Source organism: Thermobia domestica, chromosome 9 (assembly GCF_964235325.1).
Source record: "Thermobia domestica chromosome 9, izTheDome1.hap1.1, whole genome shotgun sequence".
Classification (NCBI taxonomy): domain Eukaryota; kingdom Metazoa; phylum Arthropoda; class Insecta; order Zygentoma; family Lepismatidae; genus Thermobia; species Thermobia domestica.
This window is the reverse complement of record NC_137462.1, coordinates 161,372,156-161,387,567: the sequence shown is the minus strand read 5'-3', so window position 1 is coordinate 161,387,567 and position 15,412 is coordinate 161,372,156. Positions and strand designations below refer to the sequence as shown.

The window sequence follows — 15,412 nt, the reverse complement described above, 5'->3', positions numbered from 1 at the left end:
AATATTATCTACAGCGATCACCCAACAGAAGACTGGATCCAGTGTGCAAGTTGCAATGGATAGTGCCATGAACAATGCAAATCATATTTTAAAAAGTGAGCACCTTCATTTGTGACAGTTGTTAACGCTTCTTTGGGTGCGTATTCTTGCCCCTTTGATTTTGTACTCTTGCTCCACATACAGGGGCAAAGACACGAATTTAAATATTTTCATTTTACGAGTTCTAGTTCCTACATGGACAGAGGTATACAGACCTTGAGTTCATATTTCGTAAAGCACAGTTCAACTTTTGTGTTCCATGTATAAGTTTTCCGATGTAACTATCTTTTACCAAAATATATAAGTTTAATTGAAATTTCAGTAATCTTGGCCCTTTTTCCTCTATTGGCCGCATCTTCGCCGTTCTTTTACCACCTGTGGACGTATCAAACTACCAACTGAAATGTTTGCTGACAGTTTATAATCTTTTTTATCAGTTACTGTATCATGACAAGCTTATAAGTACAAGAACAAAAAATTGTTGTTCCTACAGTGATGTATTTTCAGGAATATATCATTAAAGTTCCTTTTTTTTATATCTTTCTAAAACCAGATTTTATAATCCATAAACATTTTTATAGATTAAGTTATGTTATGTTTTATAAATCATATTATATAAAAATAATTGTTCTATCATTTTTTTCTAAAAAATATAGGTGACAGTAAGTAAGAATTTCTTATCATCTTTTCGGGTGCAGTATAAGACAGGTTCCATATTATGTAGACGTATTGGACCTCCGTCAAATACTTTGGACACCTCCCAGTTAACATTTCTGGGTGTAGTTCTGGCAGTGCTGTTTGTTTTTATGTTCTTTCATTTTTGGCTTCTGTTACATGCGGATCCTTCATCTGACGGGTTTCGAGGTTTCCTTTCCAGAACATATCACATTGGTAAGCGTTGCTTCGCCTCATGTGGAAGTATATTGTGTTCATCGTGCATTGCGTAACAACCAAGACGGATGATTTGAAATGTAGTTTTTTTTTCTTTTACGCACATGTGTGTGTATGAATATGTGACATTCAGAATTCATATACCAGTACCAAGGTATCTCTTTTGTATCAGCTGGTTTGGTTTTTAATTATTAAGTTTAATTTTATTGTGTGTGCTTTAATTCTGTAAATAACCTACAAATTCTGAATGAATTGTATACCATGACTTCTGTAAATAACTTACAAAAAACATTGACAAGCTTTCAACTGAGGAAAAATTTGCAATTGAGGATTAGACAAAACAAGCAAAGGGCAATTCAGGAGAGTGTTATAAAAATCCAGTTTAAATTTACAGGATATCTTATGGCAGTAGTGTTGTTTGCACCAGATACATTTTCTCAATTTATTTTAAATTTTCCTGGATAAACTGTGAGTAAAATTTGTTCAATGGACATTTTTTTTTTATAATATTAATCTCTGTTACGAACTCTCTTCAGTCAACGCTGAAGAGGAATTCGGATTACTGTCAGGGACTTAGTTTGCTAGAATGAATCGTTCACAATAATCTAGAAGAAATATTTAGTGAATCTACAAAGGTTCTGAAATTAATATTAACTGTACCCATGGCGTCAGCAAAAGACGAAAAGTTTTTTTTACACATGAGAAAGAATTGACACTTTCAAGGAATTGAATGTCCCAAGGAAGGTTATCACCATTGGTTATGCTTTCCATCGAAAAAGACCTGACAATAAGAATACTAGAGTTCAACCAGCATGTATTAGACAGATTTGCTCCAATCAAAGAGAGAAGAATGAACTTACTAATTAATTAAGGTGATTAATCGGATTAAATGTTCTGCATTTTTTATTTTTTAAAAACAGAATTTTATTTAATTTAACATGTCACATAGCATTTGCATCTAAAGTTATGCTGATTAGTCAATGAGTCAACTTTATATCTTCTGTCTCTTATCGTTCGTACTGCAACACCCGAAACCACAATCCATCGGCCGCCACTGCCAAAACCATTTGGAGAAATCTGGCTACAGAAAAGAAGGTCGTTGCTTGGGTGGCACTTTATATGACTCAAAAATATTTACTCAATTGAATTCCTATCTGCGAGTCTCTACTGAACTCGAGCCATTTCTGAAGTGGTTGCTCACGAGTGATTTTAAAGTGGATAACCTACTACGACTTGCGAAAAATATTATGGTACAAACGCGGAAGAGTTCTACCATTTTGCTTTCAAGTTTGCAATTGTCTGCATAGCAGTTATAATTAGATGTTTTGCGTTCTGTTGTAGTTATCACATTTTGCGTTGACCGTTACAGAATGAGGCCGTCTCTGCTCTGAGAAACTGAAGAATAAACTCTTGTCAGTGACTGAGAAGTGAACACTACACTACAGTTCTTAATCGGATTGATATAATGTATGCTATATGGTCATGAGGTGAGAAATAATTTTGGTAGCTTGTGGGTGTTTGGTTTAGAAGAATGTGTTGTGAAAGTGGTACTAATCCACATAAATTTTAAGAAGCAGTTTGTATACATGACGTGGATGACGTAAGAGTGGATTTCATTAATAAATTATGGAATACCATCTTGTGAATTCAGATGTATTTGTGCTCCAGAGCATATTCTCGTCGAAAGTGGGAGTGACAGATACGTACTTCTTCAAATGATACTGCTGAAGCTTTGATATTAACCATGTGAGAAAATATCAGCGTACTAACATGGAAAATTTAAAGTAAAATTATATCAAAGAAAACTAATGCAAGAAAATTAAACATGCACTATGTAAATACAGTACAATACCAGCATTCTAGCCTAGCCGGGTACGAATGGCCAGATGGAAAGAAAGGTTCGGTTAACTTCCACAGATGGCGACCCCGAAGTGCGAGGACAAAACGTGCCCTTCGGGGCTCTAACCCGCCTTCACTTGCTAACGCCCGCTCAGGAATACTGTAAATTAAATGTATAAACTTTAGTACAGAAAGAAACCCACCAACTACTAACCTACATGGGGGACCAGTAATCTAGAACCTTCCCAACAACACGTATTACAGTATTAAATCAACTTGAGATGGGGGTTTGGGGACGGAGCCTCCTACCAGATACATGCCCCTGGGACATGAAACGTTACAAAACTAATACAGAAATACTTCGTTCCTGTAGGTCTACTAGGTTGTCAGGCATATTTTTGGAACTAGGGGGTCAATATTTTGCTTAAATTTCGTGCTTGCTATATTTTCTGTATTTTTTGATGGTTTATGTAGGTTAGGTTAGGATATTTGGATTTGGGGGACCAGAATTCTTTGCTTAAAATTCGTATTTTCTTCCTATATTTTCTGTGTTTTTGATGGTTTAGGCTAAGTTAGGTTAGTTTAGGTTATGTCAGTACTTAGTAATTGCACTTACGTAAAATCAACTGATTTCTCCTGTAAGCATGGTGATTTTACCTAAATTTGTCCACCCAGTTCCAAAATTATCCCAGGTTGTCACACAACCAGATAGGCCCTACTTATATTTATGAAATAAATTCACTTTTACTACCTTGAATGGTGTTTCTTAAGAGATGAGTTGCATTAATGGGTGCAAAATGACATAGCAAACCTGAATATAACCACAGCGTGTGCACATACAGCATAAAAACTGCAGCGCATAAAAATACGAATTAACTTAAAACCAACTTGTGCTAAATTGCTTTAAGAAGTACGAATGCTGTCTAACCAAAGGGGCGCGGTGGCTCAGTGGTAGAGCGATCATCTCCGGTGCTTGGGGTCCCTCGTACGATCCCAGCTCGCGCCATGTGGACTTCGTGATGGACAAACACCGTGCTCGTGGGTTTTCTCGGGGTTCTGAAATGCAAAACAAATCAAGAATAAAAATATGAATTAAAAAATGAAAACACTTACCGTTTCGCCATAGCGGAACACTCCTGAATAATGAACTCATAATTGCTGATTCCACACACGAAAAAATAAGATAGCAAGAACACATGCGCAACACTCAACTTCACATTACTGAAGAATGTTCCTTTCCACACAGACGTCGATTTATTAAAACAATCACACTTGCTATTATTACAAACAAGAAAAACCAATGAACGCCCACTTTTACCAAACGTCGGAATTATCTTCAGTCTTCGACTACAACCATGACAGGTTCCGAATCTAATACAAACTTATTTAAAAATGACAAGTTCAAATTCACTGTATTAAATTCATGAAACGGTTTCTCAATCGCATTTGCTAACTCGATCGTCGCCATGAAACGAAAATTCAATTATGCGCTCACCGCATGCCACCAGCAACAGCACACACATACAAGCAGACAGAACATGTGACATCACAATAACAAACTACCATATGACTGCAGAGACACCTAGTGGGAAAAATATGAACTACCACCAATCTCTGAGTTAAGACGTCACGCCAAAGGCACGAAGAGTTCCAACAAGTGACTCACGCAGAAACAGTTCCAGGAAGTAACTGAACGTATAAGAACTGATTAAAGTCACTATTTGAGTCAAAGTAAAGACTTGCCGTTTTGTTCTATAAAACGTCAAAATTCATCATCAAAAATGTCTATGGTCGGCTTTAGACGCTACCAAATCGCAAGCAAAGCAGGCTTCTATCACATGCATGAAAATTCGGCTTAATTCGCACCCGAATTCGCTCTTGAGAATGTTACGAAATTTTGTGGTTTGGTTAAGAAAAGGTCACAAAATTCCATTTTGGAATTTTAGTAGACACCCTGCCGTCTTCTTTAGCCTAACCGGTATAAGTGTGGGACGTAACACTGAAAGATTTCATTTCATTTTTTGCTATCTAACCAAGTCAAGACTAGTGTTGTAAAGGCCTGGAAAAAAACAGAAATTTTGGCTAAAAGACCAGTTTTTTATCGTTTTTTTCACGAGCTTGGAAGAAAACGGAAAAATTGAAATTTTCGAATATTTTACTACATTATGCTTTTAAAATGAAAACTATTTTATATTTACTAGTTTACAGTTAAGATCATTGAGTAGTTATGTTTCTTGTGTTAGAATAGGGAAATTTTGTGGCAACAAATGTGTTTTCAGCTCTCCTTCGAAGTTAGCACCGTGGTAGAATGGAGTTATGGCTACAATAGCTACTAAAATATAATCCTAGTTTGATAATTAATATAGACGCATTTAAATTATCTTAAGTAATCTTATACAGTTACCGTTTTATGGCAGGGAAGTGTTAAAATAACAGGGACAGAATCATTTTAGTTAATACCAGTGTGTAAAATTTCAGGAAGTTTGGAACCCAATAGAAAAAATATTTTCGGAAATATTGGCAAAACCCGGAAAATATAATAACAAACTATTTCTTCGCCTGATGCTAATCTTATTTGCTATAACGTGTCTGCATCATATATACAACGTATTTCGCTAGCAGGAAAAATACTTAAAGCAACAGCTTTTAATTTTAGCTTTTAGTTTTCTGATTTCTGGCAAAAATCACTCTTTATTATTTGTATATTTTTCGAACAACTCAAAAAGAAAGATGATTTTATTTGCATGTACACTCATACAAAGCACAAGAGCGTAAATTTGAGCAGCGACAAATATATTAAAGAACATGTAAAACTTCCGTAGAATACGTTTTATTTTGGGTATAAAGGGCACCAAACCTGTCACCAATGAACTTAGGAACCCCAAAAACTATGAATTCGACATTAGTATCAGTCCTTTTCAATTAATTTTACGTCATCCTCTTCCTTTAGGAGTACTAATGAGGACTAAATTTGAATTTAAACGGCATCGGAAATGTCACTGTTTATCTCAGCCACCCCGAAAACTATGGATTCAACACTAGTATCGACCATTTTCGATCATTTTTATATACCCACCCCTTCTCCGTCCCCCAAGTTCTGGCACTGAATTTGGATATAAACTGCATCGGAAATGTCACTGTTTATCTCAGCAGCCCTGAAAACTATGGATTTATACTGATGTCGAACACTTTGCATCATTTTTATATATCTTCCCCTCCCTCAATTTGCGGGGATAAATTTGAATTTAAACAGCATCAAAAGTGTCACTGTTCACCTCAGCGACCTCGAAAGCTATGGATTCGACACTGATAACGGTTTGTTTTAATCATTTATATGTATATATATCCTTCCCCTTCCCCTAATCATCTCAGCAACCCCGAAAACAATGGATTTGACACTAATATCGGTCATTTTCGATCATTATATATATATATATATTCCCTTCCACCTCCTCTAAATTGCAGTGTGAATTTGAATTTAAGCTTCATCGGAAATGCTACTGTTCATCTCAGCAACCTCTAAAACTATGGATTCGACACTAAGATCGGTAATTTTTAATATATATCCGCACTTCCTTCCTCCAAGTTGCACCCTCAAAGTGAAATGGTAAAATTCATCCCAGGCCCGAACCCCATCTATGTTGAAAATTTTTATCGAGATCAGTCTGGTTGTTCAAGAGTTGTTAAGTTACAAATATAGTCACTTTCATTTTTATATGTATAGATAATTTGTCGCACTAGAAAACAGGTATTTAATTACTTACAAAATTTTGTACATAAAGTTTATATTAAAGTCTGTATTTGCTTTTTTTTTCAGCTTTTGCAGCTCTTTTTTTATATGTATGTAATGTAATTATCCAAATGTAGTGTTGAGAAAATAGAGGTATATCTTTAGTAATTTTCTTTTTTTAAGTAAAGCATTTTTGATTTAAAGTTAAAACGTGGAAAAATACATTTTATTGTTTGTTTGTACTAATATCCGAATATGTATAAAAACAAAGGGAATGTTTTCGTTTTGTTTTCAGATCAAAAACCAATATATTTCGATCAAAAATGTTCTTGTAAGCCTTATATCTAAAAACTATATATAGTGTAGCCAAATCCAAACTATCAGTTAACTCAATATGATATGCTTATTCCGTAGAAAATATGAAAACTTGATTTAGGGACTGTTCAAAAATTTTGTGTACCCTGATCCAATTGGTCTAAAAGATCCAATATATTTCAACAAAAATTTTCTTGTAGACGTTATATTTGGAGAACTACACATGGTGTAGCCAAATCCAAACTATTAGTTGACTCAGTATGTTGTGCTTGTTCCGTAGAGAATACGAAAACTCAATTTAGGGGCCTGGCTCAGTGGTAGAGCGTTCACCTCTGGTGCTTGGGGTCCCGGGTTCGATCCCAGCTCCCGCCAAGTGAACTTTGTGGTGGACAAACACGGTGTGCGTGGGTTTTCTCGGGGTTCTCCCGTTTTCTCCCACTTTCTTCATTCCACCATTTCATTCATTACTCATCATCACCGTCTCCTTTAGCCTAACAGGCATAATTGTGGGACGTAAAACTCAAAGATTTCATTTCATTTCAAATTAGGGGCCGTTCAAAAATTTTGTGGCCCCTGATCCATAAACTAATTATAATAATTACAGTAATTATTGGTCAAGGTCGCAAGTTTTTTTTTATTTGTTTATTTATTTATTTATTTTAATAATAATCCAATTTTAGTTTTTCTAAAATTATTTGTTTCAGATTCAGTTGAACAGTGTTACATCGAATTTGATCGAGCGAAAACAAAATTCATTATGCATGATTCCGAAACATTCTTTTTTCTGTGTGGTCTTCTGTTCGGAGATGTCTTAATAAATACATAGTTTAGCAAATTCTGAAACTTGGCGTGTACTGAGAAACACAATTGAAGAATCAAGTTTTGAAGTATATTTTTGGACAGAGAGTATTCCAACAATTCTGCTTAAAACTCCTACAAGTTTATTGGAACGTCAAAGAAGGATGGCGAGTACAATACTATTCGCAGAAATAATTAAAATACTGCTTTTTCTTTCTTTATATATATATATATATATATATATATATATATATATATATATATATATATATATATATATCTTTCATAGAAAACATAGCAATAACCTACTGAAATGTCGTTAATCTCTACACTCGAACTCACAAATTTAAAAGCAGTTTCGGGTGATTTTATATATAAAAAACCAAGTGACAAATTGCATTAACTTATACGATTGTACCTTTGTATACATATGAAAGATCATGTTACGGATATATTTTAAAATTATAGATGTTTGCATTTTTGAATGAAGCTGTTTATAACTAAATCCTAATTCTTAACCCTTAACACGCCAAGCGGGGTCCTCTAGGGACCCCAGAGGTGATATTTGGTGATACTGTTGCAACTATAAGAACCAATTTATTCTCGATTTTTATATGTGCCCTGCAACCTTGTGGGATATCTGCTACATAATTAGATCAATGATACGTTCGTTAAAAAAGTGAAAAAAAAATAAGTTGAGAAATTAAAGTAATACTTGGGGTCCCTAGAAGACCCCAACTTGGTAAACAACGTTGACGATTTAGACTTGGTGCGTTAAAGGTTAATTCCAGACACAGGTGAGTGCTAGTTAATCTTTGTAAAATGTGTCAGACTTTAATGAATTTGTTTTTTTCGTTTCTTTCAGGTCACTGTAGAACTTAGCAGCAGTCATGAGTTACTAGCCTGATTCTCATATTTTACTCATACAGACTTCTACAACTTTTTATGATGAAAGTAGTTGCGTTAGTGAGTGGTGGGAAAGATAGTTGTTATAACATGATCCAATGTGTTGCAGCTGGACATGAAATTGTAGCTTTGGCAAATTTACGACCAGAAAACAAAGGTAACAGCTCTTAATGTTGTTTGTTTATTGTTACATATTAATCATTTTCTGTGCATAGCAAGAAAATATGTGATATGCACGAGTTTGAAAATAATAAAGTAGTAAAACAGAGGAATAAGTAATTAGTCACAGGTATTATAGAAATTATGGTTTAGTTCAGATTTTCACTGAAAGCGATGTAAAATAGGCGAATTATATTATAACGCCAGTACCTATCTCTCAGGTATAAATATTTACTGGTTACTTTAGAGTAAATAACTGCCTAAATCACAATTCCCAGCTTATCGTTTCAGTCCATTTTCCTAATTTTTAAATTCCATGTTATCATTTAAGTCGCATTAGAAAGTAACTTGTCACCTTTACCCCTGCTTGACTGGCGTAAAACCTATCTTCGTGCAGAATAGCGAGACAAGAGAAATATTGTTGTCAAACTGAATGTTTTTGAGTATTTGATGATGAAATATGATTGCCAGTTGTTGTAGTGAACAGTTATTTAGTGGATTTAGAAGATTCGTCCAATCCGTACTTACTGTTTGAATTTGGTTAAGTTTTCGAAAAGTATATTTCAGGAATACTTCCTATAACTTTATCTATGTTGGCAAATCTGTGTAACTGTCTAAAGGTATTACCGTTAAGTTTGAATTAAATATATAATATGTTTTATGCGCAGTGTTTGTGTAAAATGACTTGTTCCGAAAATTTTTGCAGCTACCTATTATAACATGTGAAGTTGGTCTTTCTTATGAAATTATCTCATTGTATTCAGATGAACTCGACAGTTACATGTACCAAACTGTTGGACATCATGGAATTGAATTGTATGCCGAGGCCATGGGTTTACCTTTGTTTCGACAATCTATTAAGGGGTCTGCTGTGGAACAAGGAAAGGTTTATACGCCAACACCAGAAGATGAAGTAGAAGATATGTATCAGTTGCTTAAGACTGTCACAGTAAGTACGAACTTTGCAAGTGAGGGTCCTGCATAGTAACACTGTAACTTAGACAGTTATTTATCTTAGAACATGAGCGAAAACTTAACAGAATCCAAAGAGTAAAGGAGTATTGTTGAACCGAGAATCGAACTCAGGTCTCTGGATTACTGTACCAGTGCGCTAATCACTTCACTTCTTGACCAGTTGCAATTCTTCAATGCTGATGTCGATGTTCATCTTGCGTGTCAGCACCTTCTCCGCATAACTGAATCCCATAACAACTTTAAACATACACGGGAAACCTTCCTGGCAGTGGTGCAAAGTTGCAGTGGTCCTTGGCATCACTGTCACGATGTGTCAGCGCCCTAATGTGACCACCAGCAGGCGGATTAAAGTATACTTCAGCTATCGAATGACTATGTGCCATTTGACCCTTGTTAGATGCTTTTCATACAATTTTCTGCAGTTCAGTTTTCTTTCTGCAATATGAATCAGGAACAGGTGGTATACGCGGGCGTTGTGGACACACCTCAGTCGGAATAGCTTAAGAATTGTTGTGTCTACAGTTGAAGCTGCCAAATTAATTGCTGGCCCATCGCACATTGGGTCGGTGAATTTTCCTGTCACCAATGTCCAATCGGGGGCGGGGGGGCATTTTTCCTGGAGCTTTTCGTGGGTGATTGTTTCGTTTTGTGCTTCTGGTATGTGTAATGTACCACGATAGCTTTCACTGTAGCCACCCGAAGTGTGGTACCATTCTTCCGACACTATTTCACTATGCATATGTAAGCAAACTGAGCATGAAAAAGTACTATGACATATACTTTCCTGTTGGTCTTTAAAATCAGTTAAGGTAAACTCTTGCCTTAATCAATCTAACAATATCAATGTCTTTATTTAATGCTCTATGAACTCCTTTACAACTTCTGAGAAAAACATTGCACTTTTCTTGACGCCCTTTATTTCACTCCTCACAATAAACATATCTGATTATTTAAACATCTCCATATCTCATGACTTAATTACTAGTGCTGTTGAATTTTTGTGACATTTGCGGTTTTTGGTTTTTGAGAAAACCGATTTTCTGAAAACCGAAAACCGCAAATGCGGTTTTCAAAACCGAAACCGCAAAAGCGGTTTTGGAAACCGAAACCGCAAAAGCGGTTTTCAAAACCGAAACCGCAGATGCGGTTTTCAAAACCGAAACCGCAAATGCGGTTTTCAAAACCGAAACCGCAAATGCGGTTTTCAAAACCGAAACCGCAAAAGCGGTTTTCAAAACCGAAACCGCAAATGCAGTTTTCCAAACTGAAACCGCAAAAGCTCTTTTCGAAAGCGAAAGCCGCCCGAGACCGTGTTTGCGGTTTTAAGGATTGTCCTTTTCAAAGCAGAAACAATGTTTGCTGTTTTTAATTATACCTTTTAACAATTGTGAAAGCATCTATCGATCGAGACAAATGTATTGATGTATATGTGTGTTTTAACTTTTTTTATTTGCTCCAAGACTATTATGGTAATGTGCAGCACAGTGCGAAAGGGATAGTTCGATGGTTGTACAAGTCACAGCTAAATTAGGGTGACAAGTACTGACGTTCGATCCTTAGCTTTTTTTTTTTTTTTTTTTTTTTTTTTTTTTTTTTTTTTAGTTATTTCTTTGACGACACTTTCAATGTACTTTTCGGCTGCAGGGAAGCAAACTGGACCCCACCTGATTTTCATATATGTTGTAAATTAGACCACCAGGAACACGAATCTGAAGGAATTTTGACATTTCGAATGTCAGAACTCGAGATATTCGAACATAAATTGACCATGGAAGCAAACTGGACCCCACCTGATTTTTATATATTTTGTAAAGTAGACCACAAGGAACACGTATCTGAAGGAATTTTGACATTCCGAATTTCGGAACTCGAGATATTCGAACATCAAGTGAAAACAGAAGCAAACTAGACCCCAACTGATTTTTATATATTTTGTAAACTAAACCACGAGAAACACGAATCTGAAGGAATTTTGACATTCCGAATTTCGGAACTCGAGATATTCGAACATAAAGTAACCAGGAAGCAAAAAGGACACTATTTGATTTTTATATATTTTGTAAACTGGACCAAACTTAGCAATTATCTGAACGAATTTTGACATTCCGATTTCCCGATCTCGAGACACTAGAACTTATACAGTAGTTTTATGTAATATGTATAAAAGTAACGAAGAAAGTTCTGTCGCTTTTTGACCTATCACTTAGAGCATCGATATGTCACCTAAGACGTACCTGGAAGATCAAAAATAGTACCCATCAGTATCAATGACCTTCTGCCAACGTTCGGGTTGGGCATGGATTCCTTCGCGGTAGAACTTGGTTTGCCGTGAAGCGAAGAAGGTATCAAGTGCATTTAGCATCTCTACTACGGAGTTGAACTGGAGTCCTCTAAAGTGAGTGTCCAAGGAAAGGAACAGGTGATAACCGGACGGTATAATGTCCGGACAGTATGGCGAATGCAATAATGTTTCCCATCCAAGGTGTAGGATGGTGTCCCGGCTCATTCTAGCTATGTGGGGCATAGCGTTGTCCCGTAATAGGGAACCCCTTAGCGATTGAGAAGTGTTGGCTCCAGGGTTTTGAGTTTTTCTTGAACACGGCTCAACTGCTGACAGTAGATAGTTGCATTGATGTTCTTCTCTGACCACCCGGTAGCAGTTCCCGATGCACGATGTCGTGAGCAGTCCACCAAACACACAGGAGGAATTTCTGCTGCATTACTGATTTCAGCTGTTTTGGAACCGGTTCATGGAATTTTAACCAATGATGACGACGCCGTGGAGCTTCCTACAGGACCCAGTTCTTATCACATGTCAACATCCTGTCCAGAAATGGCTCCTTCCTCAGACGAGACAGCAAAGAATCACAAGTGTCTGCACGCGTAGCCTTCTGGCCCGGAAACAAATCATCTGGGACACATAGACCCAACTTGTAGTGCTTCCCAAATTAATGGAGGTGCTGGCGAATGGTTTCTCGACTAACATTGAATGTTAGCACCAGTTCCTCACATGTCTGTTCGGTTCAATTGCTACCTGAAGATCCTCATTTTGTACATGTGTTGGTCTTCCGGCACGTGTGGTGCGTCTTTCGTGAGTGTTTCGTCACCGTTCTTAAACTTGCTAAACCACCCTTGCACTGTCTGCGTAATCACGACACCCTCACCAAAGGCCTGAGGTATCTTCCGCCCCGCTACAGTGGCGTTTGATCCAAGTTGGAACTCGTACAGCATACACGCCCCTATGACGCTCTGTGGAGGTTCAATATTCACTCCGTCCTTACATACATTTACGTACATTTACATACATTTACATACATGAACTGTCACAACCAGGTAGAATGTCGGATATACCCACACCAACAACTGACCTTCGCCTTATCTCCATTCGCATTCAACTCACGGTATGAGGGTCAATTTTACACAGAACTCCACAAAAAGCGACAGAACTTTCTTGGTTACCTTTATATATCTCACAGGACATAATATGTTTCGTATAGAGAATATTGTGTTTTTTTCATATAGCGTCTATATTAAACTTTAAGTTTTAATATCTCGAGTTCCTGAGGTCGGAATGTCAAAACGCCTTCAGATTCGTGTTCCTCGTGATCTAGTTTACAAAATATATAAAAATCAGGGGAGGTCCAATTTGCTTCTCTGCATCCTACTTTTCAAACGAAACAGTTTTCCAGAGTATACATTTTGCTTCAAACTGAGTTCTGCCCTGGTTAAGAAACGTAAATTCGCTTCTATAAGAGTCTTTAAAGTTACACTTGAAATTGTCGTTCGGCATTCTTGTAGCTTGTGAAAGAGCCTGAGCCTGAGCGCGAGTCCAAATTTAACTCAATCGCGATTGAGATTGTCAAAGGTGTAGTGGTTTACGTTGAATATACCATACCAACACTTTATCAACTAAGTCCTCTTAGATTTTTCTCCAATCCCAAAAAGCGGGTGGTTTTTCGTGATTAAGATATGTTTAAGCGGGGGACGAATATATAACCTGAAAATCGGGTGGTACCCGCTAAAATAGGGTAATAAGCCAACACTAAGCTCAATAGAAATAAGGTATATCCCTATTTAAAATCACTACACATGCAACTCATGAAATTAAATTTGAAATATCATCCACTTAGACTGACATCTTTTGTATTATTATTACTCTTTCCCCATATTTTTTTAAAAATAGTACTGCCACTCTTTCTTTTGTTAACAAAAAGGCACCACCTCCCTTTCTTAATATAAAGAAAGGGAAAAGAAAGAAAGAAAATCTCTATCGCAATACACAATTTTATTGTTGATTTGTTGCCACTCCGATAAATGTGAATGTTGTGGTTTTGCATGTGTCGACTGGCTTCTTATCGCAAGTCCCAGACACCTGCAATAGTTTATACTAGACGGAAACACCGATCATATTGTATTCTGTATCTTTTTACTTCCCAATAACGATAGCGTGCCTCTTTGAGAAATTGCAACTTTTTTTTTTATTCTGACAATTGTAAAAGTATAGAATTTCCCTAAATTTAGGACATTTTAAGAAAAAAAAATCTTCTTTTCCTTCTGCAAATTTTGATCATTTTTTCCCTACGCCGCCGAGGGAAATTTCACTCCATTTGGCAACTGTGAGCCGGTGTAGGGAAAGATTCTTTGCTGTTTTCTCGTCGTTACTTGATATTAGTGCTGTAGATTTTTTGTGAGATTTGCGGTTTTCAAAACCGAAACCGCAAAAGCGGTTTTCAAAACCGAAACCGCAAATGCGGTTTTCAAAACCGAAACCGCAAATGCGGTTTTCAAAACCGAAACCGCAAATGTGGTTTTCGAAACCGAAACCGCTAATGCGGTTTTCAAAACCGAAACCGCAAATGCGGTTTTCAAAACCGAAACCGCAAAAGCGGTTTTCAAAACCGAAACTGCAAAAGCGGTTTTCAAAACCGACATTTCGGTTTTATGAAATTTCACTTTTTTCAAAAACCGGTTTTCGGTTTTTTCAAAAACCGATTTCGACAGCACTATTAATTACATTCACTTCTCTAACTTTAGTCTGTTTAAAACCTCACACGTATTTCTGGCACAAACACTGAATTAACAACAACTAACTTGTTATCACTCAAACCCCATATACAACAACATAATATCTGCTTAACTTCAGAGCAACCATTCTCCTTTCCTTTTCTCTCTCTCTCTCTCTTTTTTTTCGGTACAGCTCAAACCCAAAGTACTTTCCGCCCTTAAGTATTACTAAAGCCTGGCCTCATTCCATACTCTAAGCCTCTTTATATTTCATATTCCTAACATCTCCATTAACAGTTTGATTAGGCGCCATTCAATGACGTTTACGCTCACACACACACACACATACATATATATATATATATATATTGGAAATATATTTTTACTAGCATATATATACTAAGAATATGCTAGTGAAAACATATTTTCTTGTTATTTGGTATTCTGAGAACGTAAATTTTCGCATTATATGCCACATAATATTGAACGCACAGAATACATTTTCACAACTTCAGCTTCAGTATTTTTTTAACTTCCATATTTACGATAGGTGTGTTATAATATAGATTGCTTATCGTAACTACCTTTAGTGCATGAAATTATTTTTAGACTTAGATACCTCTAAATTGGAAAAGGATTATAAATAAATAAAAAGTACATTCTGGAAGGCGAACTAGATCTGATATTATATCCCTTAGTTTGAGGCTCGGAAATGTAAGGACATTGCATTCGCAAAATATAAATGCATGAAATTCC

At 36.3% G+C, this 15,412-nt stretch overlaps 1 protein-coding gene across 3 annotated transcripts in view; it reads left to right on the top strand.

Annotated features, from left to right (window-relative positions):
- The first annotated feature begins 2,266 nt into the window (after positions 1–2,266).
- LOC145695150 (uncharacterized) overlaps positions 2,267–15,412 on the top strand; it is a 63,594-nt gene continuing 50,448 nt past the window's right edge. For 2 of the 3 annotated variants that reach the window (XM_081772089.1, XM_081772087.1), the window contains exons 1-3: positions 2,267–2,417; positions 8,478–8,675; positions 9,442–9,626. In XM_081772089.1, coding sequence (XP_081628215.1) covers positions 8,558–8,675; positions 9,442–9,626 — 303 coding nt within the window. In that variant the 5' untranslated portion in view covers positions 2,267–2,417; positions 8,478–8,557. Of the gene's footprint in view, positions 2,418–2,536; positions 2,677–8,477; positions 8,676–9,441; positions 9,627–15,412 lie in introns of those variants that run through there. The other variant, XM_081772088.1, reaches the window with a different exon arrangement.